The sequence below is a fragment of the Protopterus annectens genome, chromosome 3.part1 (assembly GCF_019279795.1).
Source record: "Protopterus annectens isolate FY-2018-M chromosome 3.part1, PAN1.0, whole genome shotgun sequence".
NCBI lineage: Eukaryota > Metazoa > Chordata > Ceratodontiformes > Protopteridae > Protopterus > Protopterus annectens.
The window spans coordinates 90456007-90483900 of record NC_056732.1 but is presented as its reverse complement, the minus strand read 5'-3'; the positions used below and the strand labels follow the sequence as shown (position 1 = coordinate 90483900).

At 40.6% G+C, this 27894-nt stretch overlaps 1 protein-coding gene across 1 annotated transcript in view; it reads left to right on the top strand.

Moving 5' to 3' along the window:
- The window catches only part of WASHC5 (WASH complex subunit 5), a 1015994-nt gene that overhangs the window by 551469 nt on the left and 436631 nt on the right, over positions 1-27894 (top strand). Inside the window, exon 16 of the mRNA XM_044066602.1 lies at positions 14170-14250. Within this exon, the coding sequence (XP_043922537.1) occupies positions 14170-14250 (81 nt within the window). The remainder of the gene's footprint in view (positions 1-14169; positions 14251-27894) is intronic.

Genomic DNA, 27894 nt, shown 5'->3' with positions numbered 1-27894 from the left:
TGGAGAGCAGGTAATAAAGAGCCGAAGGATTTTATCTGGGAGGGGAAGACCAAGAATCAAGTGGGATAAGATGATTCTTCCAAAAGAACAAAGCGGATGGGGATTACCTAATTCTAAGGGGTATTTCAGAGCTGTACATTTAAGACTCCTATACGTAGCACAAGCAGAAACCTATAATTCAAAGTAGAAAGAGATGTTGAAATGGGGGGAAGCTCAAGAAACAAGGAGAGACCTGGGATTTTGAGTGCAGATCCTTAAGGCGAAATAATAATAACCATACAGAATATTATATTCATAAAGTAGCAGAAAATATTCTAAGAACTAAGCCAACACAGGAATGGAGAAAGGAGATACTGCCGATTAGGGATCACTGCAATTAATGATACAGACAAGGCATAGTACAGATGTGTAAAGTCTTACCATAACAGTATGTGTCCTTCTCTTCACTGTTGCAGTATTTGCTCCCTCCCTTCTACCGCCACTGCTTTAGCCTGTTCTTTTTTTGCCCTTCTGACCAAGGGGGCTCTTCTTCATTTTCTCTTTCTAGATGCACATGTTCTTCCTTGTCCCTAAGGACTTTCTGTTCCTTCTGGGGCTTTTTCAGTTCTGAGTGTGTGTCCGTGTTTCAAATTTATGCCCTACACCCTGTGCGGGCAGTGTATATGTGATGGTACTGCACCTGTAAGTACTAAAGACATTGGTATACTGACCGGGTATTGGGTTATCCTTGGCCAGAAATCCCTTATGTAAGGAATACTGCAACAGGAAAGAGCAGGACATCTACTCTTTTGGTAAGATTTTACACAACTGTACTTTTTCTAACATTTTTGAGATAAAATATAATATAGAGAATGGGAGAAAGTCATAGGTGGAGGCAAGTGTGGATGGGTATTATAAGGAAGGTGGTATCATTTATGAAGTTAGTTTAAAGTTAAAGATCTTTGCCATAGGTTTAGTTAGCAGTTTGGTGCATTGTTTCAGCATGACAGCGGAGCATACTGTTTTGATTTGTTGTTTTTTATCCAGTTTCTCAAGGCATTTCTTAACTCCTTGGAGTATAACTGCCTAAGGTATGAGGTAGGTGCAAGTAGGGTTATACTTTGATGCTGAGAAATTATTTATAGTGCAGTCAACTGTGATATAGGGGACTGTGGGGCTTGTATTGGATTCTTATGATTGTGTTAAAGTTTATAACATCTGTCCTGCTTGTGGGGTTGTTTGAGATAGATCATGTGTATGATTAAAAAAAAATTGGGTTTGAGGCTTTTACTGATAGTTGTGTCTAAGCTTTTTGGATTCCAAGTTTACAACTTTTTTCTAAGAGATAAATATTTTGTGTGTGTATGAATGGATATATACATATATACACACACACACACACACAGTATATGTATGTATGTGTGTGTGTGTGTGTGTGTGTGTGTGTATGTGTGTGTGTATATATATATATATATATATATATATAGATATATATATATAGATATATATATATATATAGATATATATATATAGATATATATAGATATAGATATATGTGTGTGTGTGTGTGTGTGTGTGTGTGTGTGTGCATATGCATATGGGTCCCCTTCATATTTGAAACACCACTTCATCGACTTTCACATGATCAAGCCAACAACACCAACAGGACATAAGATTGACCGCTTGGAACACCGACAGGAAACTGAAGGTAATGAAGTGCTTGACCAACATGTTGACCTTTGTCCCTTACCTCCATGGTAGAGCGATCCAGCTGCCCACAAATCTACCATCCCTTCAGTGGACATACTGGAATGTAAAATTCCTTTTGCTTTACATTCTTTACTCAGCTTTGACACTGACATCTTAGCGAATTTGTCCAGAGTTAATTTTTTCCTATTTCTATGTTAATGTGGCCCCCAAAAAAAAAACACTACTGTGCAAAACTATACCTGTCATTTTTATCTTGCGATTGTGAAGATAATGCACATACCTTTGGTAACAAACTACTTTAGGCTAAAAAGTTCAGTTTCAATATCCTAACCACTTGCCACTAGTTGTGCTGTATTATGCTGGCACTGATGGAGCTTGAATCCCAGTTCTGCTAAACAATTGTAATGGATGATCCACTGCCACCAGTATGTAATTTCTGAGCTGGCACTGACAGGAGTTTGAATCCCTCCACTGCCAACCGGTGTACCACCCAGGTATGGAATCTGCTTCACTGCCCCAAGTAGATTAGATGGCCAACAGTGGGACAGTCTCTCAAGTCACACCACTGGACTAACAGATTAATATAAAAAGTGCGCAAAAATCTGATTCAGTAACCAATTCACAAAACTGAAGCTGACCTCAAGATCATAAAGGGATTATGCTTCCTTCCTGCCTACTGAGACTAGGACTGCTACTATTTCTGTCATGTCTTCTAGTGCCTCTTACCAATGGTAATTACCTTTCAAACAAATTATTTTCACACATACATTACCCACTGAAGGCTGGCTAAATTCTCCAAATCCCCACAGCTTTTGTCCTGTCATAGTACTGCTGTCACTCTATAATTATTGGCATAGAGACCTGCATATCAGTTGCTGTCCCTTTCTCGATTAATAGCCAAATAATTATAGTAGTAGTACCGGGCTGGTAATATGTCTTAGGTGGTCTTGCCAGCTAGAGGCAGATACCATAGCTCAACAACTTAGTGTTAAATAATGCCATTTCCACCGACAATAATGCGTGTTTGAATAAATAAATGCAAGCCTCTGGAACTTAAAATGTCTTGTGTAATGTTGTGTAGTGGTAGTGTTACTGGAGATCAAAATCCCAAAAATATTTTTTTGGACAATAGAAGAAAGTGACTGTGCTCATCCATATTAAATATGCAGAGGTCAAGATAGAGGCATTCAGAAGAAAAACATAATTGTTCTATAACACAGAATATGTAAAGAAAAAATCTAACAATACCTGAATAAATCTGGTTGAGGTTAACTGAAGAAGTACTGAATCTTACTGCTCTGATTTCTTAACATAAAGCAGATGCAGACATTTGCATAGATATGGATACAACAGTCTTCCAAGCAAGACTGACTTTTCACTGGTTTCAGCTGTGAATGTTTATGTATTTTACAACAAAAACAAATCCAACTGCAGCAACCAAACAAAACTGTAAAACTGTAGAATTCCCCAAAGCAGGCAGAAGACAGCTCAATATGCAGCTAAATCCAAAAACTTGATGAACCAGCAAGTAATCGTACCAAAGAACGTTATTACAGAGAAAGAAAGTTAGCACTTTCATGGTAATACCATACCGCTTATTCAGACAAACATGAATGGTGACAGAATAATTTATATGCAAATGACATAATCTCAAACAGCTTAACAGCCAGTAAAACAAACATTCATGCAGCCACATTCTCAGCTTAAAGACATATAGAGTAGATAATATTTACTAGCAGAAAATCTAATAAAAAGTAATAATAAAAACATTAGCACAAATGGATAAAACATGAAAAATATTCATAAATAAGTAAACAACAATAAACACCCTACAGCCGTTTATTTCTTAATACAGGCTTAATAGGGACATGATCATTCAACCCTATAGCTAGGTGTGCCCCCAACCTCAAGATCCACTCTAGCTCGACCACCGCAGTATGAGTCACTATATCACCACCTCGTAGACCTGTGCTGATCACACATACCTGGAAGACAAAGTTGTGTTCAGGGCCAGTAGACAAAACATGTTTCGCTAAGGCAGTAAAATCATATTGCTTCTTCATGCAATACGCATGGTCCCCAATTCTTTCTTTTAAGCTCCTGTTTGTCTTACCAATGTAGAATTTGTAAGAGCACTGACAATGTGCTAAATAAACCACATTCTTGGTGGAGCAATCAGCAGATGCCCTCAACATCCACAAGTAGCCCATGACAGGGTGCCTAAAGAACCTAAACTCATCTATAAACTGACAAAAATTGCATTTATGACATTTAGATGTACCCATCAAAACTTGGGATCCTGACGTAAGATGTCTAGGAAAACATAACTGTTGCCTTAAATTACTGTGGTTTTATATACAAATCTAGGGCCATCTGCTAATATATCGGAACATCTGCTGTCAGTCTGTAAAATATGCCAGTTCCTGGTAACTATATCTCTCACCATATTTACACCATGGGAAAATTCAAAACAATGGGAGGACAACAATACCTACAAGGTGATCTAATTGATTGCCTATATAGAGCAGAAAAATACGGACATGGTCTACTCTCGCGCTCGTTGGTTATTCTGGCACAAGCTTGATCAACTTCAACTTGGGTATAACCCCTGATGGCAAACTTTCTTCAAATCTGACAAACTTCCTTCAAAGTCAGAAGTAGTACATGACAACCTCGAGACCCTGGAGACTTGACCTCTCGCAATGTTCCCAAATATATGTTGTGGATGCATACTCCGCCTGTGGAGATATGACGGTCTATGACAGTCCTTCCTATGCATCCTGGTCAACATTTTGCTATTTTCCAGCCGGATATTCACATCCAAAAAATCAATAGTAACTTGGGATCAAGTGAGGGTAAATTTAAAAAAATTACTACTACTATTTAAAGAATGAAAAAAAACATGTCAAGCTGTTTCTTGTTGCCTTTCCAACCAGTAAACATGTCATCATCAAAGCGTCTATATATGGCAATATAACCTCTGTGTTGTCCCAATACATGATGGAATTCCCATTCTGACATCACCAAATTGGCATAAGAATTAGCGCAGCTGGTCCCCATTGCCACGCCATATTGTTGCCAGTAACATTTATCCTGAAACATAAAGATGATATGTTCAAGGACCAGCTCTGGAAGAATGCACAAGAAGTCAATATGCTTCATGTCAAATTTATTACTCCTAGCCAAAACTGCCCTGACCATACTAATGCCTTCCTAGTTAGGAATGGATGTAAACAGGGATACGTCTATCATCACTAAAAAGTGAATATCCGACACATCCCCCTCACTGGTCACATTATATAAATCTCTCAAAAAGTTTTCAGTATCTTTCAATACAACTTCACTCATATCAAGAGTTATTCAAAGTTGGTTGTCCAAATAGATGGACGTAGCCTGAATCAACCAACCACTCCCAGCTACAATCGGTCTAAACTGTGGGAGTGTAGGGTGTTTGCGGATCTTGGCTAAGCCATGAATCCGAGGAACAACAGGAAAGTCATTAATAAAATAATCAAATAGTTCCTTGGTAAGTAGACCTAAATTAAAACATTCAAGTAAACAATTATCTATTCTATTCTTCATCACACTCACAATATCAGCTTCCACATTAATATATGTATTAGTATCAGACAGCATCTGATTCATCATATTATTATGATATGATGAATCAGATGCTGTCTGATATAGGTATTAGTATCAGGCAGCATCTGATTCATCATATCATAATAATATCCAAAATCTAAAATCACTACACAGCCGCCTTTGTCTGCCAGGCGGATGGCTATATTTTCATTCTTAATCAAATCATTTAAAGCTTGTTGTTCAAATCTAGTCAAATTATTACAACTTGTCATCTGTATTCTGTCAATGACTTGATGTATTTCTTTCTCACAAACTGTGAGGAAGACATTAAGTGCTGGTGTAAAAACAGTAAGTTTCCTAAAAACCTTAAATTCAGTATCCTGCCTCTCAGAAATATTCGGTCCATCATCAAAAAACATACGTAAAGACAAATTACGTGCTAACAAACGTAAATTATTCATACAGTCAACAAAATCCACTTTAGCTGCGGGTATAAATTGTGACTTTTTTGACAATACTGACCATTCATGCTATGTTAAAACATGTCTGGAAATATTCCAAACTAAGTTGTGGCTCTTATCCCCCACATCTTTTTCAAGGAGCGGTTCTGTTGGACAGCAGGCGGTTCTTTGCGTTTCTGTCCTTTCTGTGTTTCGTTGTCGAAAGAGTATTTCCTCCCCGTATGAATAGGGAGGGGCAGAATTGGAAAATCTAGCTGAGACTGTGGGGGCAGTATCTTCCTTCTAACCACTGGACCCAGGTCATTGTGGGTAGCTGGTTCATTACTTTTGGTAACACCAGGACAGTCCATCATTGGTGTGGAATACACCAAGCTCTGAGGCTCCGGTGAAGTCACTTCATTGCATAAATTCCCACCCATGTTCATGTTGTCAGAGGGCTCAACAATAGCCCCCTGCACAGGGGCTGAAACTGAGGTGGATGATGCCAAAGTCCGCTTCTTCACCCCCTCAGTAGGAACAGAAGAATCTCTTATCAATACGATTAACAGTATGCTGTGTTCTAGGCCATGCAAAGACATACTGGTTATGAAAATGATTGATGTCCCAAACCATCTTTTTCTTCACAGTTAGGAGACGTTGTTCATATGCATTCACCTTTTCTATGATGTCATTAAGAAAAATATCTGAAGCATCCAGTCCCAAACATTGTGTCAGCTCACACTGCTCTTCTCTAATCTGTTTGGCTAATTCAGCCTCAACAGGTGAGAAGTACTCGATCAAAAGTTTCAAATAGGCACAACCTGTATCCAACTGGCCAAAAGATCTGGATAGGTGTTCCATTAGGTCGGCATGTTCAAGACGCACAGGCCTCTGGGAATAACATGATGTTCCAAACAAGCCTCAAGGTGGAATCGCTGCCAGTGTAATCTTTTAAACTTGTATAAATTATTCTCAAGACTTTTTCTTGCCTCACGAGCCTTATTGTCCATAGTACACACAGCATTCAGATCAGTGTCCAGTCGCAAATCCCCCGTACACAGAGGATTTTGTTGAATATTCAAAAAATGATGTAGTCTGTTCATTACAGGCAGATTTCCCAAATCTGAAGTGTCTTCCGCCATAGCCACTGATTGTATGAGCAACAAAAACAAACCCAACTGCAGCAACCAAACGAAACTGTAAAACTGTAGAATTCCCCAAAGCAGGCAGAAGACAGCTCGATATGCAGCTAAATCCAAAAATTTGATGAACCAGCAAGTAATCGTACCAAAAACTTTATTACAGAAAAAGAAAGTTAGCGCTTTCATGATAATACCATACCGCTTCTTCAGACAAACATGAATGGTTTCATAGTTAGTTATGCACTGTGCAAATGATCACCTGTCTTGGTAAAGCAGTTAGACTGCCTCCCTGTTCCCTGTGATAAGCAAACTGTCCATCTTTTCTTGTATGCTGTTCCATGGTTCAGAGTCCTGATTAAACCCAGACCATATTTCACATTTAGTGGTCTATTCCGCATGCCACAGAGCTAACAAAAAGAGAAGTATCAGGTCTGGTGGTAAATCACATCTCAGCTACTCTTCAGTATTACAGCTACCAACTGCCAGACCTGTATAGTGAAGCAGCAGTATGATATTCAGAAGCAAACCAGTGGCCACACTAAGGCCACACTTTTTTAAATACTATTACTGGTATCCCTCAAGGTTATCCGCGGTGGTGGTGCTGCAGTAGCGTTGTCGCCTCACAGTAAGACGCTGTCTGGTTCGATTCTCAGCTAGAGCGTCTTCTGCGTGGAGACCTGCGTGAATGGGCGTACCTTCGTTGAAGGTTGTGCATCAGGGCTGGTAACTCAGCACGTAAAAATCAACTACCAATCATTAGTGGACCGGAGTTCCGCTGTGGCGACCCCTAACCGGGAAAAGCCGAAAGACACAACAACTGGTATCCCCCAAGGTTCTATACTGGGGTCCCCTCTTATTCAGCATATTTGTTAATAACTTCCATACCACTTTTACCCACAGTACTCTTATCTAGTATGCAGATGACTCCACTGTCATCTGCACTTCTAAATCTCCCACTGCACTACAGCATCTCACCCAAGAAACCTTTTCCTGCACAGAAACCTGGATGTCCCAGAACCATCTAGCCCTCAACCCCAATAAAACTAAACTGTTAATCTTTATTCCCACTAAACCAAACTCTGTTGACAGGTCACTTTTTTTTCCATTTGCTCCCAAACCAACACTATTATTGAAATTGTCCCCTAGTACCAAACTGCTAGGTGTCATCATCAATGATTGACTAACATTCGACCTTCACATATCCAGCAACATCAAAAAAAAACATCAGAAACTAGGTGCCCTGTATAGGCACAACTATTTACTTAAAAATGCCCTGGTCTCATCCTTCCAGCTCCCTACTCTGCTATATGGTGCTCTCATCCTCACCAGTCTACAGTCCTCCTTGAGAGCAAAGCTAGACTCTTGCTACAACAAAATTGCCAAGTTTGCTACTAATGCAAAATTTTCCACTCATCACTGTTCCTCTCTGCATCAGCTAAATTGGCTAGAATTCCCCCACTATCTCTCTTTTCTACAGCTAACCACAGACCACAGGCTAATCTGTTGCCCACAATCCTGCCCCTCCCTCTCCTCTAGACTAACTATATACCATCCTAACTGACACCTCCGGTCTGAAAACAAAATGTTTCTGTCGGTCGAGAAACCCAAGCTCTCAGCTGGCCAAATGTTGTTTTCCCATACTGTCTCCAAGTCATGGAATAATCTTCCCCCCTCACTCAGATCTAATAGTAAGCCTGCCAGCTTCAAAAAATCCCTCAAACTACATCTCTCCTCTCACTGGCTATGCTCCTGCACCCAAATTAACATCTCCAACACCTGACTTATCTCCCCTATGACTTCACCATCAAATAGGTTCATAGGTTCATACTAGGCTATCTGCCCTGGGGCAATTATAAGCCTAGCCCAATTCTGTATGGCTTATGCCACCCCTTGATTTGAGTATACTGTGCCCTTTTTAAGGTATAGTTTACTGTGCCTCTGTCTAATAGTGACACGGGAGTAATCCCTGGGACAAACCTACGATCCCCCATCCACCTATCGAGATTCTTCTTGAAGAGATTCTGTGAGGTGCTCTGCCTCACATGAACTGGAATTCTATTCCAGAGCGAAGGGAGCCTCTGGGTTATGAACCTGTCCCTCCAGCAAGTTCTATTTATTTCTGTGCTGAGGTTCAAGTCCCTCAAGCGTGTGGCTCTAAGGGATTTAGATTTACTGAGGTGGAGCATGTCCATTAATTCTGGATTTGACATAGCTTTGTATGTCAGGCATAGATCGCCTCAAGTAGGCGGTATGCAACTGAGTAGAGCTGGAGTTTTTTAACCGAGCAGCATATGGCATCTGTTTGAGACCCTTGATCCTCTTGGTGAGATACTTTTGGGGTCTTTCTAATTGCTGCAGGTGTCGGGTAAGGTACATCCCAAAAGGGGCATTGTATTCTATGATGGGCCTGATGAGGGATGAATAAAGGGCACGATTACCTCTCTTGATCTAGATGTGAAACCCTTCGTGATGAGGTGGGCTATGTAGAAGGTCTTTCTAACCACTTTGGCAATGTGGTTTTCAAAGGAGAGATTGCTATCAACTTGGGTCCCCAGGTCCCTAATAACTTTCTCTGTACTTAATGGGTTTCCGCCTATGTGGTAATTTGTGGGCACATTGTTTTTGCCAAAGGGTATGACTATACATTTTTGGCATTTAGCTTTAAACCATGGCGCTGGCACCAGTTATCTGTCTCTGTGTGACCTTTTTGAAGGATGTTTGTGTCAGCTGGAGAGTTGATTATGGCCCAGTTTGCAGTCGCTGCGAACTTGGTGAGCCATAGTCCTCCCACGCTTGCCTGTACCTCGAAAAGTATATACCGAACAAGAGTGGTCCCAGGACAGAACCCTGTGGGACGCCACTTGTGACCGGTTTCGAGTCTGACATGGCTCCAGCAACTCTCACTCTGTGGGTTCTGTCTTTGAGCCAGTTTGCGACCCATCTTGTGACATAGGGGTTTATATTTAAGCTGGATAGCTTATCTATGATGCCCAAGTGGGGTATTGTGTCAAATGCCTTTGCAAGGTCCAGATAGGCTGTGTGGACTACCTTTCCTTCATCTATGGCTTTGGTGACTGTTTCGAAGAGGTCAACCAGGTTCAAAAGGCAGGATCTGCCCTTGACAAAGCCGAACTGGGTAGGATCTAGTGTCTGTAGGTCCCCAATGTCTTTGTTTATGAGCTCCATGATGATCCTCTCCATAGCCTTGCAGACTAAGCTAGTCAGGCTTAGGGGGCGATAGTTTCCAGGGTCCGTAGAGGCTCCACCTTTGTGGAGTGGGACCACTGTTGCTGTATGCCATTCTGTGGGCACATATCCTGTAGTGAGGCTGAGATTGTATAGCTGTTTTATTTGAGGGATTAGTTCCTCTTGGAGTTCATGTAGAATGCAACCTGGGATGCCATCTGGTCCCATGGAAGCCGTGTTTTTTGCTTTGGAGAGGGCAGCCTTCACCTGAGCATCAGAGATGTTTGGGAGGCAGCCCTCTGCCGGGATAGATACTTGCTCTTTTGGGGGGGAGACGTTTGCACTGAACCTGTCTGCCAGGATATTGGCGATGTCTGTGGGTTCTGTGTATTTTTTGTCATTTAGAATCAACTCAGAACAAGTCTGGGAGTTGCATCCCAGGTTTCTAACATAACTGAAAAAAGCCTTATGATTGTCTTTGGTGTCCTGTGCAATTTTTCTCTCGAAGCTGGCCTTGGAGGATTTTATGAGGGATCGTAATTTTTTGCTAGTACTGATCAGAGATGCCTTCCCTATTAGGGATTTTGCTCTATCATGTAGTAGCTTCCTCCTTCTGTTGTACAGTTTATTTATGGCAGGGGTCCACCAGACTGGACGCCTGCCTTTGGATGATTGGGTCTTGGTTTTGTTTGGGATAGCATGATCCATGCATTCCTGGAGATGTCCATAGAGATTGTGCAGTTTGGGCCATAGTTTCCACTGGCCCTGGGGCCTTGAAGGATTCCACTTCGGTTTTAAGAAGTGAGAAGTTCGCTTTTTTTCACTGTGGTTTTCTGGGCTGGGGGTGGGGTCGGGATGTGGACATCCAGTGAAATTAATTTATGGTCTGATCTTACCAATGAGGGATATACTTCTGGTGTGGAGCATAGAGTCCCCATGTTGGTAATGATCAGGTCTAGTATGTTGTCCCCTCTTGTGGGAGTGATGACTAGTTGTTCCATAGCATTTGAGTTTATAATTTCCAGGAACCTTTGGGCTAAGGTGCTGGGGCTTGAGTAGTGCTCCCAGTCAATGTTTGGGTAGTTGAAGTCGCCCAATATAATGGTGTTTGGAGAGATCTTCATGTTCTCCAATGTTTTCAGGAAAGCCGAGTGGGATTCCTGACTTTGAGAGGATGGTCTGTAGGATGCTATAAACTGAAAAGCAGTCTTGCCCACTGTTAGTTGCACATGGATGGTCTCCGATACTTCGTGCAATGCCACTAACCTGGAGGTGTGGATATCCTTGATAAATATGGAAACTCCCCTCCTTTTGTGGTTCGGTCCGGGTTTTGGGGCCGAAAAGCATGATATGAGGTATAGCCTGGTAGTGCTGGGGTGCTCTCGGGAGCCTTGAACCAGGTTTCTGTCACTGCACAGATATCAGTGTTCTCCATACTGAGGAGAGCTTCGAGTGCGTGCATTTTGAGGTTAAGACTTCTGGCGTTTAGCAGCATTACCCTTAGTTTCTTGTTCCTTGTGCTGTCTATGGGGGTGGGTTTGACTTTTGAGCCTTGCCTAAAAAGGCACTATGGGGGTGGCAAGAGCCTTTGCCAATATCCGAAATCTGAAATAACCGAAATATTTTGTTACTATTATTTCCTTTCCCTTCTCTCTGCCAATCTTCTCCTTTCCTGTCACCTGACCTTTTCTTTCCCTACTTAGCCCTCTTTCATCACCCTGAATTTATCCTCCCTCTGCTATGTTCCTTGTAAATACATTTTACACTAGTGCTGGAGTGAACTAATGCCAGTTATTTAGGTCTGTTTTAGTATTTTACACTAATGCTTGATTGTATGTACACCAGTCATTAATTTATCTTACAATGATTATGACACTACCACTTTAAACCCTTTATTTGTATTAATCTGTTTATCTTTTTAATAACTTCATTGTATGTAACTTTGTGGAACTTTTCTCCTCGGGCCTCCACTGAAAATGGGCTCTTTCTAGGCCCAGTGGACTTTCAGGGTTAACAAATGCAATAAATAAATAAATAAATAAATTTATAGTTTGTGTTGAGAAAGGTGGCTTCTAAACTGAAACGTGAACTACATCTATTGCCACATACAGTTAATTGGGAGAATACTTTGACCTTCAGAAGATTTATGAAATTTCCACTGCCAGACTTCCTTTTGGCCCACTTGACCATTATACGGTTCTCAACTGTTGGAAAGCAGAACATGACATGCTGCCAAGTGTCAGACAGATAATTTTTCCTGCTTAGTATTATTATTATTATTATTATTATTATTATTATTATTATTAGTAGTTCTTTTTATCACTGACTTTTATTAGAGTAGTCAAGGGACAGAGTTGGACTTGAGTTGTGCAGATGTGTAAGATGATGGCGGATAGTATTTGGTTAACTTACACTGATGTGTTGTGGATATTTCCTTTCAAAAAGACCAGCTATTTGTTCTTCTCCTTCATGGGTGTCATGATTTTGAGGTTTCATCTTCTGCTAACAGCTTCATTCTTTGAGATGTAGGTACTTTCCTCAGAGTATTACCTCACAAAGAGCTTCATTATTTGAGATGTAGGTACTTTCCTCAGTGTATTACCTCACAAAGACTGCCATTTCTATTCTTCTACTTCTCCAGGAGTTTAAGGAGGTTTCTGAGCAATACTTTGTCTCCTTGACAGAAGCACCCTGAGTATGCAGTGCCAAGTCTCTCTATCTTGTTCCCTACTTGACAGCCATACTTCAGGAAGTTGTGAATGTTCCAGAAAGTAGTAGGAAACATTGGTGGTATATTATAGACTTTGGAAAAGGATGTTATAATAGCCCTGAAATGATTGAGGAAGGGATTCATCATCCTCTTTGATCATGGTGTCTTGGAATTGACTAAATGTTGAAGCAGTCACTTCCACATTCAGGAAAACCAAGGTAGTAAGTGACTTCATTCGCAGACGAAACTCCAGTGAAGTGCTAAATATTTATGCTAGACCCATCTTTGGATTGTAGTACCACATGATACTTGTGAAATGAAACCAACACTCTTGGTAGTGGAGATTTCCTCTTGGCTTATGGTGAAAGAAGACATAGGCTGGTCTCAAAAGTCGGTTAGATATTTTTGATAAAAGTGCCTGATATGCTACTTTGACTCTTCTTGCAGACTTTAGGACATGGAGAGTGGGAACATTGCTGCTGCTGGTAGCCATCCCTGTCCAGTATATAGAATTGCTGCAGATGTAGGTAAGGAGCAGTCGGTCTGTAATCCACATAAGGGCACTATATTTATCTTCTGTGTTCTGTCTTTTTCCAGAAAAAAAGAAGAATGCTGTCACCTTACAGGCTGCTGGTCTGTGTAATAAAGGTTGAGCATCTCAGTAGTGCATCTCAGTAGTGCAAAATCTTTTGGGTATCCAGGAATTGAAGAAAGTCCCAGATTCAGAAAAAAGTGCAGGATTTTGAGGGTTTTTTTTTTTCTATTTCCAAAGAAAGAAAAGCAAGAGATGCATTTTTTAAATCTTTTTAGATTTTTCTGCCCTAAATAAGTTCATCAAAAAATAGGTTCACAATTCCTGCTCAACAAACAGTTTTACCTTTCTTTTAATAAGATGCTTTTCTAGTGACCAGACATAAGGATGTTTACCTGCATTTCCAAATCTGTGAATCCCACAGGTGAGTTCTCAGGAATGTATCTTGCCGTTTGTTTTTTATGCTGCAGCCAAGAGTCTTTGCATAACATTTAGCTGTAGCTTTGTAGAAATAAAAAGGTTGAAAAAGATTCCTGTTTCCTGATGCATGCAGTGTCTTCAGAAGGCAAGGACTTTTTTCCATAGCTGTCTTACAGTCCACAGGCAGTTGCTATGAAATATCAGATTTTCCATGAATCATATCCATTGTCATATGACTTCACTCATTGTGATTTGTTAAATAACCTTCCCCATTTATTTTATGGTTTCATGTAGGAAAACCAGGCTTTTATTTCTACAGGGTAAATCACTATAACATTTCGTTATGTAGTAGTCTGAAGCTCAGTATTAATAAACATTGTATAGATTTTAATCATGGAACAGTGTTGGCAGAATTAAGAGAATTCCTAAGATAATGTGATTTTTTTTTTTCTTTTTGTCTCCCTCAAGGTTGCTAAGCTGACGCATGCCATTTCAATATTTACTGAAGGTATTCTGATGATGAAAACTACTCTAGTTGGCATCATAAAGGTAATTTAGCAGTCTGATTTTCAACCAATCCTTTCAAAGTCAAAGCAATAGATTTATATTTACAAATGTCCTCTTTATTTTCTATTTGCATTTTGTTGTGCATCATTAAAATAATAATGTAGGAAGTGAAAAACTAATGCAACCTATACAGTCAGCTGCCATTTGTCAAAGCAGAAGCATCAGCAAAACATTCCCAGGCTGTGCTTTTTCTGTTTTGATGAGAAACAAATTCAAAACATTTGTTCCTTTTTGTTTATATTTATGGTATGTGCTTCCAAACATCATTTCAGGTCAGGCATTTCTTTTTTTTCCCCTTATTTTTCAAGTGTTACATAGAAAATAGCCCTCCAGCCTCAGACATTTTTGGTGGTCTCACCTTTCATTTTGTGCACAGTTGTGCAGTTATCGTATCGTTAATGGAAAGTTTTCATTTTGTGGTTACTTTTGAAGTTTGGGTTATTTTATGGTGCACAGTTTTAAATTTAGAGGAAAGCCTTTAAGAAATGTAAACACAGTTGAAAAATTCAGCTCCATTTTCTCGTGTGTCTGTTGCTTAGGCGAAGGGCATTTTTATGCTGCTTGTGAAATGTGTAAAGCTTTTACAATTTCTACAGTTTGTCAGGAAAACATACTGAAATTGTTTATAATGGAACAAGGTTCATCGCGAGTACCAGTTGGCTCTTCAGCATCAATTGCTGATTCTGGTCCAGTTTCCTCAACTTCCAGGATCAAGCTTAGGAGTCTCACAGGTACACAGATAAAGAAGAAAAAGACAAGACTGATAAGGCAAGGGAATCCTTTCCAGGTCCTGAATCTGAGAAACATAGAATAGAAAAAAATGCTTGTACTTCTGGTGTGTCTGTTACCTGTTAAAATTATACATCTCTGGTTAAACTGTTCAAAACTGAACATTTAATTTTTGTCTTATTCAAAAATTTGTATAATTAAAGGCTCAAGACTATTGTCAGTAAGTCCATAGATAAAATTCCACTCCTCTACTGGAGATTGACTATGGAAAGTTAACAAATTTATTTTGGAGAGATCAACAGAGAATGATTGCTGCATACTTCCTCATTGGCATCAATCAGATAGCATTTCTTCTATGCCTATTGTAATATGTTAAATCTTCCCAGTTTTCTTGATTCTTAGGATGTAGGGGTCAAACCACAAACTATGTACGTCAGTATCAGATTTATCAGTGTTGACTGTGGTCTTATTCCAGCATGACTGTATTCTTAATAGCAAGATGATTACTGCTCTCCCAGTGTGAGAAGGAAAAGAGAAGTAAAGGAGCTGATGGAAGCCCTGCAGCTGTTCAGCAAAAAAGCAGCTCAGGTTTCAGCCTCAGTACGGGAGATGGCATCCAGTAATTAAGCAGAAAAAATAAATCATATGCATTCATAATGATTAAAATAAGTGATTCAACCTAACTTTAGAATAGATAGTCTGTGGGTGTAGCTGTTTGTTTGCAGCAACTGCCCCTTCATGGAGGTGTAACTTTCCTTTTTGGAAAGTGTATATAGTTTTGTGTGTTTGCTGTGAGTTAAAAGGGGATGGAGTTAAAATGACATTGTGCAAGGTTTTTAAGTGTTTTTATTGAAGAAAAAGGTTTGGGAAAATGCTACATGGATTCAAACAGAGATGAGAACCTCAAAGTTATAAAACTTATATACAGACATTAATGTGTGTATGTAAGTTACAAGTTGGAAATGCTTAAAAACTAGAGTGTGAATGTAGTAGAGTGTTATCAGAATTACTTATTGATTATATCATGGAATGTAAATGGCATTGTAGGTGTAGACAAAAGAAACGTGTACTGAATTCTGTTATGTGTAGAATGCAAATAGCAATGTTACAATAGCCATATACATACAATAGAAATAAGCATGTAAATTTGGCAAAGAAAAGATTTCAGAATGGATATTAAGCAAAGTATAATCGTCAAAGGAAAAGGTGGAGGTGATATAATATTGATTAGGAGAGGGGTTCCAATTGTGTTGAAGAGAAGAAATACATTAATGGTAGAGTTGTGGCAGTAAATGGATATTGGTAGGAAAGGTGGATTGAACTGTCATGTATTTATATTCTATCTAAAACTGTGTTAAGATTAAGAGAATTATAAGAGAGGTAATTGGCTTTCAGTAGGAAGTATTCATGGGTGGAGACTGCAACTTGGTCTGCAACAGAGGGACTGTATCTGAGAGACCTAGAAGGGAAAATATAGCAAAAGAGGGTCAATTTCTGAAAAGTTATGAAAATATGTGGAACCAAAAATGTGAACTTACTAGTATTAACCCAAGCAACATTTATATACTGTTCCCAAAGGCACAGTAATGGGTTAGACTGTATAGAAGTTATGTTTTAAAGGAGCATGAGTATTTAACTCACTCAGACCTTTAACACCTTTTTTTATTCTTCCATTTCACATCCATGTCTCCTTATGGCATCCAGAACTGTTTTGGGGCAGTCTGTCTTTAAGTGACTTAACAAATGGGCAGAATTAGAAAGGGCAAGGAGTTATTAACAAAATAACACTAAGATTGTCAGTCTAGGATGTACTGCACTGGAAAAATTGATCTTTGTCTGCCACTTATTATTCATAATGTCATATTTATGTTCATATTTTCAAAACTGAGAGACTTTCATTCTGTTGAGGTGTATAGTGTGAAGCACCAGTGTGGGAGACAGGATATTGCACTGAAAATGCTGGTGTATATTACACTATACTGGGCATATTGCTAGCTGTTTCTTAGTAATTATGAAAGTAATCAGTATTTCCATATATTCTTCAAAAAACAAGTGCCTTACAAACTGTTGCATGACACTAAATGAAACCTTAGATGTTGTTGAAGAAAACTATCTTTGATATTCATACTGTAAGTTGCGCATCCTGAGAGATGACCAGTATTATTTGTATTACTAATTATAGAATTACCCATATGTTTTCATATTTCTGTAAATATCTCAATAGACATGCAGTAATGGAAGAATTTATTTTTCTTATGTGAAAGATTATGGGCCAAATTCAATAACGCCTACACTAAGTGTACACAATATATATTCAAGAGCATTACTATCACATTTTTTGTGCTTTCTAGTCACACAGAAAGATTACACTAAGTGTACATTTATTTATTTTTAGATTTATTTGCCATTTGTTAACTGGGTGTTAATCCAACTGAGCCATGTGGCCCATTTTCAGTGGAGACCCGAGGAGAAAAACTCCAAAGATGCAGAAATTCACATAAGTATTACAATACTAGAACATTAACAATGCAATGTAGATAAAAAAATGAGATCCTGAGACATAGCAAATCAAGATAAGATGTACAACTCCATGAGTAACAAGCAGGCAACATTTACAAAACAGTAAAAATAAAATGTACAGTTTGAGGAAATAAAAAAAATAATCTTGCAAAATTCTAATGTTAGACTTTTCACTGATTGAAACAAACATGTTCTGGGATTTTTTCTTTTTTCTTTACAGATTGAAACAGCAAGTTCTCAGAAGTAGAAGTGAGGGGGAAGTAAGTTGAAGTGGTAAATAGGAATTCATGGAGGATTATGGCAAGGGCAGGATTTTGAGTTTAGGAAGTAATTTCTGACTTCAGTTTTGAAGCAGATGGAACTTCTAATGTTACGAATGTTAGGGAGTAGCCTATTCCAAGTTTGGGATACTGAGTTTCTGTAAAGGAGTTTGCCAGTATTTTTGTTTGGTTTATAGATGTCTAGAAGGTTTTGGTCAGGGCTACAAAGTTAGTGAGCTGGGATATAAGGGGATACTATGGAAGAAAGAGAGGGGCAGGCTGTAAATTGATATAGTAGGGGAGTGTGTGAGCTGCATTTGGGAAAGAAGCAAGAGTTGGGGGTATTCAAGCCATTTAATTTAAGGAAAGGCAGTGATGTCATCTGTATAGCTGGTCACCAGTGAATATGGCTATGTTGTTATAGGTTTGTTCAAGTTTGCATAGTAGGGATGACTGGAGGTGGGTAAGGATAGGAGAGGTGTAGAGAAGGCTAGAAAGGAGAAAGGCTTGAACTAGGGTGGTTTTGGAATTTTGCGCCAGGAAATTTTTATTTATATAGAGAAGACACAATTTTTTTTATTACAGTGCTGTATATGGATGTCAAATTTTAGCTGGTCACTGATTATAGTACCGAGTAGTTTAGTGTGAGGATCAGCTTTGATAGGGGTGTTATTGAGAGAAAACATGGTAAAGATGCATTTATGGTGGGAGAGGGATCTGGGAAGGAAAAGTTGGAGCTTAGTCTTTTTGGGGTTAAGTATAAATTGATGTTCAGTTAGCGATTTTTCAACAGATGAAAAAGTGCTATGAGTGATGGTAAGAAGGTTAGAGATGTTATCAGAGACAGAGATGACAGTAGAATCATCAGCGTATTGTATAAGGGAGGAAGAAATGCCAGCAGAGTGAGGACCATTAGTGAAGGTGTTAAAACAGGAGAGGGACAAGGATTGAGCCTTGAGGGACACCAGTGTGGATAGGTAGGAAGGGGGAACAGGAGGATTACCATCTAACAGACTGGAGTCTGAGAGATAGCTTGAGAACCAGTGAGTAGTAGGGGGGAGAGGTTAAATTCAGTTAGTCTGGCAATTAGTTTAGAATGAGAGACAGTATCGAAAGCTTTATAAAGATCAAGGCAGAGGCAGGATACTAGAAGACGTTTGTATCTGGCTTCAGCAGGAGTGTGAGTGAAGGAGAGGAGGGGTGTGGAAGTGCTATGGTTGGGCCTGAAACCATGTTGTGTAGAGATTAGCAGATCTCCTTCCATTAGGTACTTAGGAAGGTGGTTATGAATACATTTTTCAAGGATTTTGGAGAGTGAACAGATAATTGCAATGGGTCTATAGTTAGAAGGATCTGTGGAGTTACCTCCTCTGTGGTATGGTGTAGGAAGATTTCCAGATATCCAGGACAGTGGATTCTTGGATAGATCTGTTAATAAGGATAGAGACACGGTAGACAGTGGAGTGTGCTGCAAGTTTAAGGAAGGGAGGAGGGAGGTTGTCAGTAGAGGGAGAGCATGGTTTTAGTTTGAGTAGAAAAGATTTTATGTAAGCAGTGGAGACAGGTTTAAGAGAGAAAGGGGTGTTTGAGTTTATAGTTTGTGTGGTATGGGAGTTATCAGATGAGTAAGTTTTAGTATGTTTTTGAATAGATTCAATGAAGTGGGTATTGAGTAGGGTGGCAGTTTCTTAGGGAGTATTAATGGGATAGGGGTTAGGGGCTACCAGGGTGCAAGATTTTGTTGATGGAGTGCCATCATTTCTTAGGGTTAGAATTATGGGTGGACTGGGCATTGTAGTAGTATTTTTTTCTTATCTCTATTAATTTCTTTTTTAACAAGGTTTTGAAGGTTATATTTTTGGAAGAGAGTTGTGGATTTAGTTTGTAGCCATTGTTTCCAATACTTGTCCCTTTTTTTATGTGAATGAGGGTGTCTTTAGAGAGCCAGGACGAGAAAGTAGTTTTAACCCTAATTTTTCTTAGAGGACCTTAAGAGTCAAGGATTTCCAAAAAGGTGCTATTGAAATGTAGAACTGCGTCATTGAGGGACCAGTTAATAGAAGCCAGTCTATTATTAAAAGATTCAGCATTAAAGGAAGAGAAGTTTTAACAGTCTCTGTAGTGTTGAGTGTAGGTATTTGGAGGGAGTGTCTTATGACTTGAGTAGGAAGGTGGTCACTTAGGCAATCTGGTAGGGTGCTGGGGTTTTTATAGCGGGTAGGATTAGAAATGAATTCAGTCTAGAGTGGAGTAGTTATTACTGTTAAAATGAGTAGGGATAGTGATAAGTTGATGGAAACCATGGAGGTTGATATGAGTGTAAAAGAAGGTAGTGGATAGATTTTGCCAGTCAATATTTACGTCACCAAGGAGAATGGTCTCATAGAGGATGTGCAGTGAGATCCAAGATAGGACACATTCAAGGATGGGAATGTTATTCCCTGGTGATATGTATATAGCTGAAATGGCAATTTTTTGTGGGGGGTGAGGTGACAGTTTAGAGTAAGTAGTTCAGCTGGGTGAAGGTCAGGTTGAGATACTGGGAGGGGGGAAAGGTTGAGTTGTTCGGAGTACATAATTGCAACACTGCCACCTTTTTGTTGGCTCTGTCTAGATGATGTATGTTATACTGGGGAGGTAGTATTAGAGATGTTTGGTTTTTAACCAACTTTCAGATAGGGCTAAAATGTGTGGGAGTAGTGGGTGATCCAAGAATAAAGCTCAGTGACTTGCAGAGCTGGTATGTTAATGGCATAGATAGAGAGGTGTTTAGTTGGGTAGGCATATGTTGTAGATGGGATGGAAGTGCCAGGGTTGGGGTGGATGTCACCTTCTAGTAGTAGGACTGTAGGGGGTAGTGGTGGTTTAATACGGTAAAAATAGGAACTGCAGTGTTTGTGTTTAGGCTTAGGGGTGCTTGTTGAGAGGGTGAGTAATTTGATTTTGTGGACCGGGTAAAGGAGGAAATGAAAAGAGAAGGTGAGATTAGGAAGGGCTGGGAGTTCCTTGTGAAGTAATGGAAGAGTGTGTGAAGGGGGTGTATGTAAGAGATTAAGGTTTGTATGGTAGGAGGTGAGGAATGAGAAGTATAGTAGTAGAGAATCCATAGGGTAAAGGGAGAGTGTAATTTGTAAGTGAGATATGGGTAGTGGAAATTAAGAAATATTTAGTGATGATGGTTAAGATATTAGTAGTTGAGGTTGCCCTAGAGAGGAGGGTAGGGGATAGGGTAAAGTTGGGGGGTGACAGTGATTCAGCAAGATATGGAAGAATGGGTTGGGTCTAATTAAGATGTTGCAGGTGGTTTGGGATGAGAGTGGGGAAGTAGTCTGTTTGAGTTAGGTGTAGTGAGAGGTGGGTTGGGAGTGTGGGGATTGGGAGATTAGTAGATGTGGGAGGAGACAGAGCAAAAAGGGGTTTCAGTATAAATGTAATGAAAGAGGGGGTGGGGGAGCGGAGTGAGCCCGAGCGAAGCAGGTTGAACCAAGAAGAACTAGCTCACTGCAAGTCAAAAGAAAACTCTCTAAAGCTGTGAGACAGGCGGTAAGTACAATAGACGTCCACTACTCAGCTGCTCTATGGTCTAAAAACTTAACGTACACTCTCAGTTACTTGTTTTAGGAAGACTAAAAGAGTAGCAGTAATTGGGGGGGCCGAGGAGAGTGGGACTAATATTAAAAAACAACATAGACCAGCAACTACACTGTAGTCGGGTTTTTGGAGTTTGACTTAGAGAAAAAGTTAAAGACAGACTGGAAATCAATAAGGGGGGTTATGGAAGGTAAAAAGTAAGAAGCTGCCGTCCTTGGATGTTCTTCATGTTTCACTGTTGCAGTCATTACATTTGGGTAATCTGCTGGCAGGTTGCCCTCAGTCGGCCTGATTAACAAAGTCTTGGGTCCTGCGTCGGTTGCTGTCCCTTCTTCCATGATGTCAGTTCGTCAGGGGTCTAAAACATGCAGCCGACACCATTTTCATCAGTCTTTCTTGCCGCGCGGTGCCCGAAGCAAAAGCAGTTCGCAAATGCCAGTCAGCCAGCTCCTGAAATTTTCGTTTTCGAGTTTCAAAACCGAAGTCTTCAACCTAAAGCTAAGTACCCCGTTGGGGAAACTTTTTCTTGCTCCTTACCAATGTCGGTAAAAGTTAATAATTGTATTACTTGTGGGAAGCAAATACCTCATAAGGATTTTCATTTGTACTGTATTCCTTGCCTAGGCCTTGACCACAACGTGCCTTGCTGTCGGTTTTGTGCTAAATTGGGTTGGGAGGGTGGCCTAATGGTTAAGGTGTTTGCCTTACAAACACAAGGTGCAGGGTTTGAGTCTCATAAGGGATAACTGGCTAGGCTTAAAATGGCTCGCAAGGGCAGTTAGCCTAGTACTAATCTATGAACCTATGAACCTAAATTTAATCAATGCACTATTAAGTGTCGGTATATTTTTGCATTAAAATATTTTGGCTCAAGATTTAACTATCCAGAAATGTCGTCGGTTAGTAATCTGACTACCAGAATACATAAAAAATGTAAAGAAAAAGACAGAGACAGACCGTTGAGGTCCAAAACCGATGACGAAGCTTCTCCTAAGCCAGTCACCGGTCCGCCGGTACTCAGTGAGGCGCTTTTGCAGCCCCTGATGCCCACTACTTTTGATTTGCAGGCCTCTACTGAGACCTATTCGGAGTCCAGTATGCCATGAGACACTTTAAGTATTTAACCCGCAGATGTCTCTACCTTAGATGGGTCCGGAGCTGCTGAGCAGCCACCGGCTTCTGAGGGTGTTTTCAGGCCTAAAGATTTATATATTAAACCGACGCCATCTTCAAAACTAAGGCCAAAATCAACTTCTATGTCTAAAAAAAATGTCGCTTGGGCCACGTGCACAGGCTCCTATGCCTAAAAAACAAATGCTCAAAATGGCTGAGGATTTAATTACCTTGATCAGGGGTACCCATCCCCCTCCTGCTAAGAAGCCTAGGCAAGGCACTGACTATGAATCATCAGATCAGGTTTCCGTTTCTACTGGTTCCTCTTCTGATCAGGGATTATCTATTCCACCTTATGAGGTCTCTGATGCAGAAGATTCCATCCCTTCTGCTTCTATTGAGGATTTTTCTTTTGGAGAAACTTTGCATACCCTAAGGGAACACTTTCACTGGGAGAGTCAGGATTTCTCAGAATCTAAAAAGCGGCTTAGGGATTTCCTTCTTCTTCCTCAGCATAAGCCTTTGGCTATACCTCCTGTTCTAGACATTGTTGATGTTTTCTCAGAATCCAGCATGGCTCCTGATTCCTTGCCTCCGACTCCTAGTAAGCCAGACAGATATTACAGGGTTCCTGACTCCCACAAATTCCTTTTTAAAAACCCTACTGCTGTCCCTGAAACCATTTCTCCAGGTCCCAAGGGCATTAAGGCTTCTACTGCTAAAAATCCTACCTCTTCTGATAGAGACTCCAGAGCGCTGGATAGATGGGTTAAGAAGGTTTACACGTCTACAACCTTGGCAATCAGGGCTTTAAATTTCATATGCTTAAATATCAGCAGCATGTAATGGGCTTACTTAAACAGAAAATGATGTTAATTTCTGACTGTGTGGAAAATAAAGAGTTGCAGGATTTATTGCATTCAGATGAACAAGTTGGAAACCATACTTTGCAATGTAGTTTTGATTCCTTGGAGGCCTCTTGCAGGGCCGCTGTAAATGGATCTGTGATAAGAAGGCATGCTTGGCTCAAGGAGCAAAATCTGCCTGATCATGTTAAAGCAAAATTGTTGGATGCTCCTTTACAACAGGACAGTCTATTTGGTAATAAGGCAGAAGAAGTTTTGAAAAAGATGGAAGATAAAGCTAAATCTGTGCAAACTGTAAAAGATTTCCTACAAGTGCAGCCGCCCAGGTTCAGTAGGCACTGGCCTACTAAGAACTGGTCCTTTCCAGTGCCCTCTAGAGCCGCTCAGGCAAACCCAGACATTCCAAAGGCTCCAGGTTTCAGTCACAAGGAACTTACAGAACAAAACAATGAGGTGCCTCCACCTCCAAATCTGGAAGTAACAAGGCACCTTCCTATGGTAAACAGTCTCAGTGACTTTCCACTGCAATCACCAAGCACTTATCTTTTGGCTGCCCCTTTGTGGGGAAAACTGGCACTTCATGCACGAAACTGGCAACTAATTACCCAGGACAAGTGGATTTTAAATATATGATTTCCCAGGGATACAGATTTCATTTCCACACATTGCCAATCCCAAACGAATGGCCAGATCTGCCTCCAAATCAGTGGGCAGGGGCCCAGCAACAAGTTATGTCCCTCATAAATATGGGGGCTATTCAACCAGTACCAGAAAAGGGGCAAGGTGTTTATTCAAGACTTTTCCTGGTACCCACAAAAGGCAAATCATGGCGTCCAATTCTGGACTTATCCATTCTAAATAAATTTCTGGACATTCCAAAATTCAAGATGCTGACTCTACAACAGTTACTGCCTATGTTAGGCAAGGATGCCTGGTTGGTAACTCTAGACTTAAAAGAGGCTTACCTGCATATCCCAATTAGGGAATCTTGCAGAAGATATATCCGCTTCAAAGCAGGCTATTTGCATTACCATTTCTCTGCACTGCCCTTTGGCTTATCTACTGTGCCCAGGGTCTTCACAAAGTGCCTGGCACCAGTAATTGCATTCTGCAGACAAAGAAACATTCAAATTTATCCTTACCTGGACGATTGTCTAATTCAGGCAGAAAACAAGGACACTCTTCTAAAACATCTGGCGTTTGTAAAAAGACTTCTAACTTGTCTAGGGTACACCATAAGCGAAAAGAAAAAACTGCGGTAGCTTTGTCGCCTCACAGTAAGATGTTGACCTGTTCGATTCTCAGCTAGAGCATCTTCTGTGTGGAGACATGCGTGAATGGGTGTACCTTCGTTGAAGGTTGTGTGTCAGGGCTGGCAATTCGGCATGTAAAAATCTACTGCCAATCATTAGCGGACCGGAGTTCCGCTGTGGCGACCCCTAACCGGGCAAAGCCGAAAGACACAACAACCCTCTCAAATAATTACTTTCCTGGTTGCATGCTTGAATACAACTGCCCAGATGATCTACTTACACCAGAAAAACAAATTCAATTGATGACTTACTTCAAACAGGTGGCCACAAAAACCCAGCTATCTGCAAGACAAATTCTGCAGGCCTTGGAGTTCATGGCTTCCTGCATCCTAATAATTCCATATGCAAGACTGCAAATGAGGAAACTTCAATGATACCTAAAAAGCTTATGGAGTCAACATTGTCACAGCCTGGAAACAATGATTCCTATCATTCCTTGCCTGCAGCTAGTGTTCCTATGGTGGGCAGAGGCCTGCTACAAAAACAAGGGACCGTCATTCACTCCACCCCCTGCCGCCCAAACCCCTGACTACAGATGCATCAGATTATGCTTGGGGGGGGGGCACATCTGGCAGGAAGATGCATTCAGGGCCGATGGTGCCCAAATCAAATGCACCTACATATCAACCAGAAAGAAATGCTAGCTGTACAGAATGCTGTGACAGCCTTCAAGGACTATCTTCATCCAGGACAACTACTGATAGACAGACAACACCACAGTCATGTGGTACATAAACAAGCAGGGGGGTACCCACTCCTACCCCCTTTGCTGGCTAGCCATGGCATTGTGGAACATGGCCTTGACTTGCCAAATACATCTACAAGCTCAATTCCTGCCAGGAAAGCAAAGTACTCTGGCAGATGCACTAAGCAGAAATCTTATGGACCCACACGAATGGAAACTGGATCCATAAATCTTCAGCATGTTGACACACAAATGGAGGAGCCCAGACATGGATCTTTTTGCCTCACCCCAAAATTATCAGTTGGACAAATTCTGCACAAGAATTCATCACAAAAAAGCTTGGAAAGTGGATGCTCTGTCCTTCAGCTGGAAAACCTATCAGTCTATGCCTTTCCTCCTCTGCCTCTGCTGTACAAGGTCTTACTAAAAATCAGACAGGAAAAAACAAAAATGATGCTGATTGCTCCAGACTGGTCTCGCCAACACTGGTACCCGCTCCTACCCAATGTGTCACACCTTCCTCCGTGGTACCTGCCTCTAACACCTTACCTGCTGTCTCAGCAGAACTATCAAATTCTGCACACTCCGCTCCAAACTGTGAATCTTGCAGCATGGCTAATCAACTAATTTCACCAGTTACATCTCTCAGCAAACCTCTGATGGATGTCATTTTGGAGGCTAGAAGGCCTAGTGCTATAAAATCTTATGAGGACAAATGGAAACGATTCTGTGCCTGGAACCAAACACAAGGAAATAAGCACAGCAGTGCCCAATATTCCTCAGATTCTGCAATATTTAACTGAGATGCTTCACAAGGGCCTATGTTTTTCTTCCATAAAAATCCATGCCTTTGCCATTTCAGCTCATTACAACACAGAGCCTCCCCTCTTTTCTCATGTTCTGCTAAAGCAGTACCTCAGAGGGGCCAAAAATTGAAGACCTCCAAGGATAGCACGAACACCTGCATGGGACCTCAATTTTGTTTTGGAAAAACTCACTCTACCTCCTTTTGAGCCAGCTGCTACTGCAGATTTGAAATATCTCTCCTGGAAAACAGTTTTTCTTTTAGCAGTTACTTCAGCTAGATGGATTTCGGAATTACAGGCTCTTATGGCAGTGGAGCCTTTCATTATTTTTTATCCGGACAGGGTGTCTCTCAGGACCAGTCCGTCTTTCATGCCTAAGGTGGTATCCAGTGTGGCTCTTAATCAGATCATTCATCTGCCAACATTCTTTCCAAATCCACAGAACAAGGGTGAGCGGATTCTGCATTCATTGGATGTGCACAGACAACTTAGATCCTACTTAAGACAAAACCTCTAAGAAAATCTGAGCAACTGTTGATGGCTTTTGCCTCAGGAGCAGAGGGAAAACCTATTTCAAAGCAGACTATTTCTAAATGGATAAGCCATTGTATTCCTTTCTGCTATGTGCACCATGGAAACCTATCCCCAAGGGGCTCAGATCTCATTCCACCAGGGCTGCATCTACTTCTGCAGCCTTTTTCAGAGGGGTTCCTATCAGAGACATTCTAGAAGCTGCTACCTGGAGCTCAGTTCATACATTCACCAAACATTACCATTTACCTCTCTTCTCTAAATCCAGATCTGGCTTTGCCACTGCTGTCCTGCAGGGCCTTATAGCTGCTCCTAATTCTGTATAAATCCATCCTCCCAACCATAGCTTTGGGAATCTACCCGAATGTAATGACTGCAACAGTGAAACACGAAGAACATAGTACAATTGTGTACACTTACCATAAATTTAGATGTTCAAGTATATTCACTGTTGCAGTCCTGGTTACCCACCCTCCAACCCCCCTGTTTTTTCTCTTACTATACCTCTTTTTTCCTTTAATATGCTTAAAAGCCTTTTTGGTGTATTTGCTTTTGATTGGAGGTATATTGTTTGTGTTCTAAATTATATACATATATATAGATATATATATATATATATATATATATATATATCCCCATTTGGGGGGCACCTGACATCTGGGGCAAGAAAAACTGATGAAAATGGCATTGGCTGCATGTTTTATACCCCTGACGACCTGACGTCATGGAAGAAGGGACAGCAACCAATGCAGGACCCAAGATTTTGTTAATCAGGCCAAATGATGGCAACCTGCCAGCAGATTACCCAAATGTAATGACTGCAACAGTGAATACACTCGAACATCTACATTTATGGTAAATGTACACAACTGTACTATGTGTGCACACCATATAGAGCTAGGGTTGCTGCGGGAGTAAAAAGAGCCTGTGATGATAACCTACACTTAGTATTAAAGGGCACAGTCACTCGTTGGAACGTCCTTGAGAGGTCTCGAAAACTGTAGCCGCAGACTGAAGTTGCAGTTCCCAATGAAGGTGGGGGGAGACAGTGCAGGGACTCAAAGAGCAAGCAGGCAGGTGGAACTGTAAGATAGTGGGAAAAACAAAATATGCAGGGAGAGATTAAAGGGATAATAGGTGTTTGGAAGCAAATTATAGAAAGTGTCAGTAAATACAAGACAGTACTTACAAATTAGCACAAACGGGGGAAAA